Genomic DNA, 14,389 nt, shown 5'->3' on the forward strand with positions numbered 1-14,389 from the left:
CACCTAAGCAGTAAGAAAAAACAGCGTTGAAGACATTTTGATGCAAAACCTGTTACTCTTATTTTTTCCTCAAGATGAATAATTTATAATACACAATCTGCAAATAAATTCTATATCCCACAAACATGGACTTAAACTGAGATGTATTGAAGCAGAAGGCTAAAGTGTCCTCACCCCTTCCCCAACCTTAATTCATCATTGCAGCTAAGACTGTACATGATAAAAAGTTATTATCCATACCAATTTCTCCAATTCTCTTACCTAAGCTCATTTTGTGATTAGACTAATCAAGTTGTTGATGCTCATGAAATATTAAGTACTGATTAAATATTCGAAATTTCACACTTAAATAACTTGTCATACTGAGCTATCCTGTACAAAAACTAATTTTTTTTTCAAGTACTTTATTCAGGCCAAGTTGTTTCTTCTTGCATGCAAATACCAGCATATGGACTTTTTAAGACAAAGCAAAGGCAAAACCAGACTGTTTTATATAATATTAATGCCATTTACTAGTTGTTTTTATTACTATTTCTAAAGAGAAACAGTAGCATAAAATGCTTAAAGTTTAAGAATATTGCTTTGAGACTGAATTCGTAGTTCTTACATGTTTAAGTGCTCATTCATAGTAAATGAGAAACAGAACATTTGACAATGCAGCCTGGTGCTCTTCATATTCAGATGTCAGTATCTGTATGGCAGAAATCAACAGGCTTCTGGTTTTCCTAGAAGTCACATGCATTTACTTCTTTTCACTCAGACACTGCTTAGGAAAAGTGCTTGGTGTTTGTTGTTTTGTTTTTTTTTTTCCCCTCTTTGTTTAATCTGCTATGGTTATTTTAATCAAGAGTTAGTACACTTTTTATTAAAAAGCTTCTTTTAGATTCTAGACTGGCCCAGATAACTGGAAATATATAACAATAATCACATGGAAAGAAGGATCAAGAAAACGCTGAACTACGATGCTTCCTAGCCAGTATCTCCAATTATAAAACCATCTGAAATCCATAAATATATGGTAGTACAATTCTCTGCAATAACTCCAAATTTAATGTGTGACTGCTGATAACTTGTGCACATTCTTAGTAACCTAGATACTCCAAAGAGGAGTTACTAGAATGAATTCCACTTGCATAAGCATGCTTCTGTAGACTTGGAGAACTTGCAAGAACCAGGGTGGGCAGGGGAAGAAGTGTAAAGAAAACAGAGAAAGGAAAACATACTTGCATTGCAATGCATTTGCAAGAGCATACTCTTGTCTTATCTGACTTCTGCAGGTGTGGACTTTTAAGTAAGAGTGCTACCCAATTAGCATGAAAACAGGTATAAAGCTATGCAATTACACAGGCAAAGTCACCCCTTTTAAGTACATTGAGTCAGAAGTATAAATTAACAGGAAACTTATGTAATATGAACCATGTTTAAGGAGTGATCACACACAAAGCACAAAATGAAATATCAATTGCTATGCTATGCAAAATGCAATATCAATTGTGTAAATGGGACATTTTAATCATGTTTGAGCTTGGTATCTAAATCACAATAGCAAACATGAAAACTGCAGTCAAGCACAGGCAATCTGTTAGGTTTTGAAAGCTAACAATGAAACTGCAGTTACATTTCTCCTTTCTTTTAACAGTAGAAGTGTTTCAGTTTTCCAGGAAGATGAAAATTCATAAAGCAGAATGAGAAAAAAAAAAAAAAAAAGGGTAAATGAACACACTTCAGTACAGGCTGAAAACAGAATGGATTAAGTCAGAGAACATTAAATGACCAAGCAGCAAGACTGTATTAATTTCAATGATGGAGTAAGAGGAATCGGATACACAGTGCGAAGAAAAGCTGCCAGGTATCCCTGATGCTTCTCCAACTCTTCACATCATCGAATTAAAGAATGGCCTGGGTTGAAAAGGACCATAAAAATAATCTAGTTTCAATCCCCCTGCCACAGGCAGGGTTGCCAACCACTTCACTTTTTCTTGCATTGTTTATAAAGAACATCCTAAAGGTGAGCACAGATGAGAAATAAGCAAACTTCTTAAAGCCATCTGTTCTGGGACTTTTAAAGAAGGTTCTGATACATTATGATACGTCTTCATCATAAGAAAGATTTCTACCTCTTTCATGGCCTAGAGGACGACTCAGTGTATTCCATCTCCTACATCTATTACACTGCATTTCTCAATTCCAAGCAGGCTCTACTCTCTTTAGCCACACCTTCTACTTTACTGCCATTCTTCTCTGCTGAAAACTCTCTCTTTATATTTCCTTGCTGGAAGCACACTGGTCTGACAAACTGCTGCTAACTCTTTGTTGTGCTACTTGATCCTCCTCTTGGCTTCACTTTATAATTTAAGGGGAATATACTGACAGCATTTGTACTATTGCTCTGCTTCAGAAACTAACATTTCAAGTCCTAAAATGTTGCCCTCCAAACCCCACCAGGCTCAATTAGGAGTTAAAATATTCTAGAGGAAACTACCAGCTGCCTATTTCTAGAAAGCCCCTTTGCTGTATCTAACAATGACTTTCAAATTTGCAATCCCATATTTCAACATCTGATACCTAAAGTGAAAGCCAGAAAATATCTATTTTTAAATTCTGTACAGCAAAATCCTGTGCAAGTTTGACTCTCTGAAATCTAAAAAGCATATCTGGAGATAAAACTGTACGTTACAAATAATTAATGTCAACAGACAGTGATCACTGTGTTAGGTACTAGGCATGTATTTAGTAAGAGATAAGCTTTTAACCTAAAAGCTTGCATTAAGCTTATCAAAAGTGACACATATGTGAGAAAAATACAAGATAATAATACAATAATTATCATTAGCCTAAGTAAGAGTCATAGCATACCATTTGCCTAGTCACTGCAAAGTATTAGCACAGACAAACATTTTAAAAAGGCATCTAATAATGACAACCTAAGTGACTTTAGATCTCCTTTTGCACTTAAAGGGCAGCACAAGGGAGGTAAAGACATTTCAGGGAAAACTAGAAGAGATAAAAGTGTCTAAAAACCCTGGCAAGCCAAAGATCAATGAATTGAAAGCTTAAAACCCTGTAAACAAAGACTGCTAGATAATGTTCTTTAAAGACAATGTAGAGAAGACAATGCTATTATGACTTAGTGGTCAAGCTGGATTCTGCCTTCAACTGAAAATTCAAATACTCACCTCATCAGTAAGAAACTCCTTACTCAGACCAAAGTCCGTCAGCACCACGTGGCCATCAGAATCCAGAAGAATATTCTCAAGTTTTATATCGCGATATATAATTCCCAACTGCAAAGAGAATTTAAGTATTTCCAAATAAGTGCAACCATGTCAAAGAAACACTGAATGCATTTCAAGATTAAGAAAATGAAATTCCCATTATTTAATCTGACACCTCAATGCTTACCCTACAAAGGGAGAATTTTAAAGTGTCTTTGAAGAAAAGCCTTTGAGACACTTGTCAATTCTCAGAAATGAATGCATCAGGTTTTGAAGACTGAAGCACAAAATATGTCCTTTGCATATAGAAATAGCTGACTACTGACTACAACTGAAGTAATTCTGAAAACATTTTTTAGCTTCAGAACTCTTTCAAAGAGCTGTTTCACTGTATCAAAACAAGGACAATTGAACAAAAGCACAACCCAAACACTGATCAAGTTTACTATAAATTAGGTTTGCTGACATATTCAACCATTTGATAGAGAGAATTAAAAATTAACCACGATTTGTCAATAATATTCTTTTCACATAGGCAAGAATGTGTAGCCTTCAGCTGATGCACATGAATACACATTTTATTGGAAAGTATTCTTAACAATTCAACTAATTTCTCCCTTTTGTAAAACGTCTTTGCATTTAAGACTAAAGAAATTATCCTAACTTTATACGGCACAAAAAGAACATAGCTGGAGCACAAAATCAGTTGCAGTAGCCACTAAAACAATAAACTCACTTTACCTTGTGTAGATGTTCAAGTGCCAAAACAATTTCCCCAATGTAAATTTGCACCTCATTTTCTGAGAATCTCTCTCTTTGTGAAAGATGAGTGAACAGTTCTCCTCCATTTATATAGTCTAAAAAGTAGAGCAAAGATCGTGTAAATCCACTTTCTGACAACTTAATTTTCTTATTTAATAACTTAAAGCACCAATTAATATTGCAAGAAGATGTGCCAGGATCAGATGCTTTTATTGTATCATTTCAACTGCAGTATTTCATTGTGCTGTACAATACATAATTTCCTTCTTAGAGGGGTGACAGAATAGTGCCAAATTGAATAAGCAGCAAAGCCATTAAGTGAACCTCAACTATCCACTAGTTATGAAGATTGCTTTTGCAAAAAATCTGTTTTAGTTTTTCAGAGAAACAGAAAACAGAATATCAATGACACCTGTGTTATGAAATATTTAAGTCCAACAAGACACACTGACATTATAAAAGGCAATTCAAAAGAACAGGTAAAATAATTAGCTATATGCAATTACAGATTTTAACCTTCGTAAGTAGAATGTGAATAGCAAAACTTATTCAAGGACATTTCCACATACATTCTTAACTGGAAACCATACTTTCATTATCTACAGGACACGATGGGGTGGTTTTCCCCACTCATGGAAGGGAAAAAACAATGCTTCACTGTAACATAAATCCATTTTAGATATAAACTCACTAATTATAGCAGAATACATTGAAATCATTCATCATTTATCAATGTAGAACTTTACAACAGGTCCAGAAGAGGGCCATGAAGATGAGCAGAAGGCTGGAGCACCTCTCCTGCAAAGAATAAGCTAAGGGAGCTGGGTTTGTTTAGTATGGAGTACCTTCTGGTACTTATAAACATGAGGGAAACTTCTGACATGGCCTGACAGCAATAGGAAAGAGAGAAATGTTTTAAACTACAGGAGGGGAAGATTTAGATTAGATGCTGGAAAAAATTTCACTCAGAAGGTTCTGAGGCACTGGAACAACCTGCCCAGAGAAGCTATGGATGCCCCATCCCTGGAGGCATTCAAGGCCACGATGGATGGGGCCCTGGGCAGCCTGATCTGGTGGGGGGCAGCCCTGACCACAGCAGTGGGTTGGTGCTACATGGGCTTTAAGGCACCTTTCAACCAAAGCCATCCTGTGATCACAATAGCTTAAAGTTGATCTAAAAACTTGCATTGGCTCCAAATCCTGCATTCTGGAAAACTGCTGGAAATGCAACTGTATGCCTGCAATTGATTCAGATTAAGTTACTACTGCTATAGAATCCAGCACCATGCAGGCTTCTGGTAAGTGTTACTATAGAGTCCAATTCTAAAACCCGTAAAATCTGAAATTAAAATGTTGCTCATTCACCAAGGCCAACTGAATATAAGGCAGACAGAGACTGTTTTCCCTGAAAATTCATAAGCCACTGAACCACAGAATTCTAATATTACAAAGAAGTAATTTACAAACATTTATGTATGATTTTCAAGAAACCATTATATTATTTTGTCAAGGAAATCATGAAGCTCAGATGACTTTGAAAGTAGCTTCAGGCCACACAAAATAGGTTTCTCGGTTGTTTTTTTTTGTTTGTTTGTTTTTACTGTTATGAAGGGTGGATAAGAAAAAAAGACAGCCAGAACAATACACTATACAACTTTTCCCATTTCCTGCTAAAAACAAAAAGACACACAAGAAAGAAAAAGACATTTCTAGAGCAACTGTTACTTTGAGAATGGATTCATAAAGACTTTGTAGAATAGAAAAACACAGCGAACAAAGCCTTTAATCATACATCACCTTTGAATTTTTTGCTTTAAACTGAACCTTAATGTTGTGTTATGGTGGGAAGTAAATGCACATGCCCAGTCAGTGCTATCCACTGCATGATCAAAACTACCAGATTCCCACCAATTTGACTGTAATAAGCACGTAATCCCAACCTTCAAATGTTCCTTTAATATGTTCTTGTATCTCAACTCTTACCTGTATGATTTTTTTTTTTTCAAATATTCATCTATAAATACCAGAATAACTGAAGATGATACTCTTTATGATGAAGAATCACAAAGCTATTGGTGCATTTCCAGTTTGCTTCATCTCTTGCATCCTTCAGCCTCTGACAGTATTTCATATATGCCTTAGTGTCCTTATCAAAGGAACCTGTGAAAACCATTCTTACACTTTTCAACAAGAATCTAGTGAATACTTCATTCAAGCTCAAGTTCCTCAGGCAATGGTTTTATCCCACTATAACATACAAAGCTATGGTAGGCATATAGAACACCTTCCTAAGAATTGACAGCTAGTGGGAGAGGATTCATACAAGCTTTCAAATGCCAGACAAATAGATGTGGAAATCAAAGTGTCAAGAAGATTATTCTAATAATCTAATAAAAATTGTTATACAGCATTCATTATCAAGTCTCTCTTGTAAATGGGCATTTAAGAAAGTTACTAGAATTTACCAAAATGAAGTATAACTGTACAAAAGCAAGTAACAGATTAGAGTTAAAAACAGTAAAAAGTGAAACATGCACTATGTTTGAAGTAGAAGGACCCCAGAAATAGAGTCACATTCAGTTGCTCCACCTTGCCAACAACCTCTGTACCATTTACACAATGGCATGACACAGAAAATATTCATTTCAATGTTCATGAAAACATTTTCATTTGTAGTAGCAATCGGAGATTTCGCAGACAATTAATGCAGTGTTATAATAGTTAAAAAAAAAAAAAATAACCTACAAGATGAATCTAAGTGCAAGAAAATGTTTTTTTGTTGTTGTTGTTGTTTTTGTTTGGGTTTTTTGTTTGTTTGTTTGTTTGTTTTTTTAGTAATTTTCCATCTGTTTTAGGCAGTGACCACACCAGTAACTTACAACAAAACAAGTATAATACTTTTATTTCCCCCCCCTTAAGTCACAGTAGAGGACTGAAGTTCAAACAGGAAAACCACAAATAAAGGCACTGTTGAAGGCAAACAGCATTTTACTTCCTATGCCCTCCCATACAACCTCCAAACACACAGTACTTAAGTCCACATGAAAAAACCCTAAAAACATTAAGGAGATATAAGGATAGATTATTATATTTGATTATCATATTTTATTTTTTCATAAATAATATAGTTGAATGCTGAAAACTACTTACCTAAAATGAGATGAAGCTTTGTATCTGTCTGGAAGGCATAATGCAATGTGACCAAAAATGGTGACTGCCTAATGTGTTCCAATACTTGTCGTTCTGTCCTTGTGTGCTCAGTTGTTTTGGCTTTTTGAACTATTGTTGCTTTCTTCAGTACTTTCATGGCATACAACTTTCCAGCATCATGGCCACTTACTTTCCTTACAAGGAACACTTTTCCATATGCTTAAAAAAAGAAAGAGTGGGAAGAAAAACAGTTAGACTACAAATCTGGTAGATACCTTGACATTACTGCTGATTATTAATGTTACACAATATTTATCATTTGGTCCTTATTTCAATTATTCTTTGTTACGCCAGCGCCAAAGTTCCAAAAACTTTTGGAAGCTTTTTCAAAAAGCCTATGAATTCTTCCTGTTAGTATTTAGGATATAGAAAATTTAAGTCTGTTCTGGACCTAAAGGAGAGCAAGCTAGGGGAATGTTCTCAACGTAAACTTCCTGAACAAAGGCAGCAAAAAAAGTCATCAGGATCAAAAGACAGTCATTCCAGACTCCTAAAGCACTGAATCTAAGTGTTTACATACTGGTTAAAAAGACACTCCACATTAAAGTAATTAGGAAGCGGCAAATACGGACTTTTTGTTTTAATCAAAAGGTTCTCACAGACCAACAAATTTGACATCTCTACAAGACAAAGCTGTAGGAAAAGCAGCATTCAATTTAGTGCATACATGAACAAAATAACATGAGAAAGAATGAGGGTTACATTTGAAGATGTAATTATTACTTCTATTAATAAATTCCTTAAGGGAGTCATGAGGAAAGAAGCATAATATAGCTGACTTATCTGGGTATTCTAAAGTATATATCTCTTCTTACAAAAGAATCTTAAAAATATTAAGCAATTGCAGTTCAAAGAGGGGGGCTCACCATCAATTAAAAGCATATTAGCAGACAAAAAAAAAAATATCAAAAGGCTAAAAGCAAATACTCAGCTTTAAAGATGAAAAGAGGGCACCACAAGAATTTTTCCTGCGTGATTCAGTCATATCTGAACTAGAGCGAGGAAGTTAGCGCTACGTACTGTAACAGATGTCAAAGCTGACTGCTAAAATGGCAAAAACAAAATCAATAATAAGTAGCTGAATAATAACATGGCAGATAAAATTCCAAGCCAGTAAATTAGTAATCCATGTGAAGATAATCATCAATTGGACATACTTTTCTAAGTGTTAAAAACTGCCATTAGTATAGACGTTGCAATGACAAACCAGACCCCAATGGCTAGTGATTATCCTAAAGGCAAATAGCATGGGAGACATTTAGTGCGGTATGCACAGTAATAAAGGGGGAAAAAATGGCACAGATACACCACAACACAAAACCAGAAATATCTACTGCTGTGGTATGAAATCTTCGTGCATTCCCATCTTGAGTAATGCACACTATTTCAGTCCTCCTTGCTTCTGCCCCCAGAAACAAAAAGTACAGAACTTCAAGTTGCAGAGATGAATTACACTGATTATTCTAAATACAAAGGGAACTGAACAAAAAGTCTTTTTATTCAGTCTGACAAAAGTAGAATACTGAAGATGCTAAAAAGTTAATCCAAAAAACCTGCAAGAGGGTAAGCAAAGAGATAGTTTTCATTGTCGCTACAAATAAAACAACTAAAAAAAAAAAAATCATCAGGTACCAAAACTAAGAAGAGCACAACACAAATATTCAAATAAGCTTTGGAATCTGTAACATTATGTTGCAGATGTCAAAAGTGCAGATGACTTCAAAAAGGTTATATAAATCCTCAGTGGCAAGGAATTTACAGAAAGTACTGCAGAACATGCAGAGTCTCCCGCTCAGGCAGGCCCCAAGCTGCAGCCTGCTACAGGCGTATGAAAAAAACCATCACTGCATGCCTCTCCATGTTCTTCCAGAGTCACGAGAGACAGAACCCTGAGCCAGCAGAGTGTTTGGCATAACCCCTGAGGGGCCATTATCATCACATCACATTCCCAAAGAGAGCCCTCAAGCATCTCAAAGCTATAAATGCGCTACATAGAATACACTGTCCTGATGGGAGACACTGATCTTTAAACACACTACACAGCACATACAGCTGCCAAACCACAACTGTGTGCAAATCCAGTTTTCTCCTAGATAGGGAAAAGTTTTGAGTTACCAAGTACTTCATTTATATCTCTGCATGTTAAGAATGGCAGAAAAAGCCAGTATAGGTTAGCTTAAGCTTCATCTGATGTAGGTGACAGATATGAGATGGCAGGACTTCCCACTTCCTCCCCAGAATTTCAGTATTACACAGCACTCCCCAACTTCTGTTGTAATTCTTCTGTAGCGTGCCAGTAAGTTGGACTCAGCATCCAAGCTGGTCATCAAGAAACAGGTAAACATAGACCTACAAGATCACCACAGGAAAAAGGGCATGGGCCATAAATCCTCTCATGATGGACAGGGACAAATGATCTGAATAAAAGCTGTATGCATCACTTATTCACCTACTTTCCAATACTGAATGTTGAATTATTTTTAGCATCTGAAAAACAGGTACTACAATTGATAGGATTGCTCTTAAAAAAAAAAAAAAAAAAAAAAAAACCCAAACCACTACAACTGCTTCCATAATAGCTATTTACATCTGTTGGAGTTACTGCTAAAAAAAAAAAAAACAAAAAACAAAAAAAAAAACAAGCAAGATGTTTTCTCAAAATACAAAATCCAGTGTGCAGAATGGCTTCAGCTTGTTTCTCAACTGCTTAAGGGAACAGACCCAATTTTCACTGATTTCCAGCTGGAGCTTGATCCTTAACTTTCTTCTGCCTCTTTAAAAAGCACAGGCTACAGCATAACACAGAAGCTTGCATAGGTTCCCAAAAGGCAACAGCTCTATCAGAAAAGTTGGAGGATGTTAAGTTACACTAAATTAATTGAAAGCCTCTACATTTTAACAGTTAGCTACTTTTATCTTTGGTTATTCATTAATGTATCACAAGCAGCAGCACTCTAGTATTGTATTAACAATGTGCTTCTACAGTTTTAAATATAGTGCATAAGAAAAATTATGCAGTAAATGTATGAGCTACACAGAAGTCTCTAGAAACTATACCAGTGTTAACTTAAAAGAATTTGCAATACAGAGCTTTACCATGGTACAAACTGTTTCTTCAGAAATCTGAAAATGACTGAGGGCACAAGGGTTCTCAATAGTTTTCATGAGAATAAAGCTTAAGTAGCACTATTTTAATCAAATGACTCATGACACAGTCAATGCCACAATCTCCAGTACCCTATGAGAAATCTGCTTATAAAGGCAGCACTGCTGCAGCCATGTGAGTGGCAGCAAGGAGAAGACACACGGCCTTATGGCAAGAATGCTCTTACCTGATAATCTTATTTCAGAAAGGCTTTTTATCTCTCTCAAAGGACCACATTTTGATGTTCATACTCATAAAACTACTTCATACGTATACCAAGCTAAGGCAGAAATGTTTAGCCAGCAATACATTCCCCAACAGAGAATCACAAACATGCAGTCACCAAATATTTGATCCCAAAATTAACTTACAATGTATTAAATTGTGGAAGAACTAAAAGACTACACTAACTATGCATAAATAAACTAGATAGGACTGATTCTTATGGTTTTTTAAGTGGAGCAAGACAATGAAGGTGATTGCAGATTGATACAGATATCAGTCCTTATAAAACAGGGGTTAAGACTTCTTTTCACAAATACCTTTTTCATGAGTATTTAGTAATACACACTACTGTATGCAACAATTCAGCAAGTAATTAGAATATTCACTTATCAAAAGCCAATGAACTAGAAAAAATTTTGTTTGTCTAAATGCAAAAGACATTAAGCCATTGCATCATGCCAGCTAATTCTAACAAGAAAAAGAAAAGCAATTCCTACTGTTGATAGCACACAACTGGTTTTGTGCTTTTTTAAACCCACTAAAACTTGACATTTATATACGGAAGAGTTTAAAGTAGTATTTTTAAGTGCTAACTCAAGGTAAATTACATTTAAATTACATTTTCACTGTCAGTGTAAGAACAATCATGATACAGCAGTAGCACAAGGCTCAGAGGAACAAGATATCTAATATATGAATGCATTTCACTGCTCTTGTACGAACGCGTGCCTTATGACCAATTTCATCTGAACTTCTTGTTGTTGACAGTGCATAATTTAATATAATTAAAGAATTCTGAGGCAGAGCTCCTACTGTGCAGAAACTTGTCCACATACATTAAAAATCAGGATGCAGCAAAGACAGAAAGGCATTCTGCTCTAGCAGCTAAAAAAACCAAATGGTAAAAACAAAGAAAAAGAGCCAGGCAAAAACCTCAAAGATTGAACAACAGCATTTTGAAGAAGCAACTGCAATTCTCATTGTTCAGCATTAAATAACCAATGACAACTCATTCTCTGCCATCTTCCCTTACATATCAGACACACAAGAGTCTATAATGGACTTTTCTCAACACTATTAAAAATAATTTCCTTATTCCATCAAGCAGCCAAGCCAACAATGATAAATACAAAAGGCGGAAAGTGGTAAAGAGGGTAAGCTGCACCTTAAAAAAGTACTTTCTACCAACACGTGGCTTCTGTGGCCCGTTCTCTTTGGTCTTGTTCTTTTCACTTTGCTTGCCTTAAAAAAAAATGTTTCCTGGTAAACAAGTATTGCAAACAATGTCTAAGTTTTTTAGTTTTAATTTTTGATTCCCTTCCAGAAAGTTCTTAAATGAAACCTTTCATTATTCAGATAACCTACTAGTGGGGAAACATCCCTCATCTTGCACTGTTACCAAAACTGAATTATTTTTTTCCAAGATTTCTTTGAAGACACTGCATGCTCCTGGAGTCTGATTACTAACTGATATCTGCCAGGATCATTTTTATACTTCCTTCTGAAACGCAAGATTGTATTTTTTATTCTTCTCCAATTAGGCTGCATGACTTCTGACTCATTAGTTCCAGTAGGAATCTTTGCTATTCAACTCCAATTTCACGTCCCAATTCTTTCAGAATTCTCTGATGGATGAATGGGATTAAGTTGTCCATGTTTCAGGCTCTCCAAGTGAACACCAGTTCCTTCTTTTCAGTCTGCTCTTTCAGTACAGAAAAATTACTTCCTATTCCTAAACCTCCTCTCCAGTCAGCCAACCTACTTTCCATTCAACATACCTTACAGTTGTCTGAAGTAAAATGGTAATTTTAGTTTGGAATTATTTACAGGCACTCTCTGATTTGGGTTCATTCTTCTGTGCACAGTAAACCCACATCTTTCTTCTTCTTAATCTTACAGGAGAAGAATGTGTTACATTTTCTCCAATACTTCTAAAAAAAATCTAACTTAATTTTGCAGTCTTAGCATTTATTTAAGCGTTTTATAATATCAATCATGGGTTATAAATGAAAATTATATGTATTTTCATTTGTATTGTATTTTCATTGCATCTTTTCAATCAGCTTAGTCACTTCACAGTAGTTAATTTCCTTGAGTTATTGAAATGAACTTGGATAAGTATTAATGATTAGATAATTTTTTATTTTTACGGTCTAGCCACATTAAATTAATACACTTAAATCCTCATAGGTTAGCAATTTCCATTTAAGCACTTAATTCTCGATGATTACACACAAAAATATTTTACGTATGACAATTTCATCCTCATTTATCTTCATTGGGGGGGCTGTAGTTCATCCGGCACACCAGATTAGCAGGGCTCACACTCAGCAGCCACGTGCATTCTCCCTTAAGCACAACTGATGGCCTGATTGAAAGTGGCACTTACTGAAATCAGAAGCAGAAACAGTTGAGCAGAAAAAGAAGGAATAATTATGTGTAGCAAAATGTATCACCCAGAAAAATGCATTTCTTATTGTTAGTATTTCTAATAAGCATTTTAGAATGAAGTAAATAAGCCAAGCAGAAATGCATAAACCACCGCAGCCACCTCCTACTATTGCCCCCTTCAGGGCTTTTTGAAGGGTTTACATTAACCTGACTGCTAGGTTCTATAGACTGGATAGTCTGTCACAGGAAAAAAACAGATAGGAAGAACAGCTGGAAGCATTAATTCCACAGACAGGAAACATGAAAATTCTACATCAGCAAAGTTGTATAGAAACAGCTGAAGAAAAGGATTGAAATGAGAACAAAAAAGCTGGAATATCTAAAGGATATACTGCATAGAACAAAGACAAGGCAGAGAAGTCAAGTAAACAGTAATTCGCTCCCAGAGTAGCGAGCATATTATTAATAGTTTTATTAGCAGGCATATTTCTGCGTATTTTGTTCTACAGATGTAAAAGTTTATTGATTTCTATTACAAGTTTATCATAATGATAGCAATTATGATCAACACAATATAAAGGGCTCCAATTTTGATTAAAGGGCTACTAACTCAGGTTTCCTTGAATTTTCCTGTGAGACTAAGGTGGAAAGAGATGGATGATTACAATGTTGTTGTAACACCAAAAAGTAAACTGTAACCAGCACACTGCCAATCCTGCGTGTAGAACAAAGGAGGCATACTGGAATGCAAAAAGAAAGAAATGCAAATCAAAGAGAAAGTGTGAGATTATACTAAGCCATAGCATGAAGAAACACTATTTTAAAAATAGCTTATCTTAACTTATTGTAATTTTAACAAATAAACCTCCTAAAAAAAAAAAAACTTAAAAATCAAGATAAATTAACCTTCACTGCCAACATTTGAAGAAAACAACACACCAAACCTATATATAAGCTACCATAATCACACATGCTTAAGCATAGTGTAATTTCACATATTTTGAATATCATCTCTACTTACTACAGTTGCCTCACACCAAATTGTATTTTAAACTACTGTAATTAAAAATAATATTTACAGACGACACTTAATATGCCTGACAGGCATCAATACATAACATACATTGACTACATAATGCATCTACAACACAGAGTACGTTGAAAACAGTGCACTCTGCTTAACTCCACAGAGAAGAATTTTGAAAGCAGAAACTCAGCTCTCATTTAGCATTAACAGTATTGCAGTAATACCTCAAAGCTCGCATCAGGATAAGGCTTTTCAACTGCCAGAATAAAGATAGCTCTCGCCTAAAAATAGAGCAACGTGTAAATAGAAGCCATGAGATGCCCCCTTTTTCTTTTTTCTCTGATTTGTTCCCAAACACAAAATAGTAGCCCTTTTGTCACCATGAATCAATTTGTCTAAAGTGACATCAAAAGC

At 35.4% G+C, this 14,389-nt stretch overlaps 1 protein-coding gene across 5 annotated transcripts in view; it reads right to left on the minus strand.

Moving 5' to 3' along the window:
* The window catches only part of RPS6KA5 (ribosomal protein S6 kinase A5), a 68,119-nt gene that overhangs the window by 40,124 nt on the left and 13,606 nt on the right, over positions 1-14,389 (minus strand). For 2 of the 5 annotated variants that reach the window (XM_052694030.1, XM_052694031.1), the window contains exons 3-5: positions 7,128-7,346; positions 3,957-4,072; positions 3,177-3,284 (exon numbers count right to left, since the gene is read on the minus strand). In XM_052694030.1, the coding sequence (XP_052549990.1) occupies positions 3,177-3,284; positions 3,957-4,072; positions 7,128-7,346 (443 nt within the window). Of the gene's footprint in view, positions 1-3,176; positions 3,285-3,956; positions 4,073-7,127; positions 7,347-11,722; positions 11,800-14,389 lie in introns of those variants that run through there. The other 3 variants (XM_052694034.1, XM_052694033.1, XM_052694032.1) reach the window with 2 other exon arrangements.

Source organism: Tympanuchus pallidicinctus, unplaced genomic scaffold (genome assembly GCF_026119805.1).
Source record: "Tympanuchus pallidicinctus isolate F22 unplaced genomic scaffold, pur_lepc_1.0 scaffold3, whole genome shotgun sequence".
NCBI classification, from domain to species: Eukaryota; Metazoa; Chordata; class Aves; order Galliformes; family Phasianidae; genus Tympanuchus; species Tympanuchus pallidicinctus.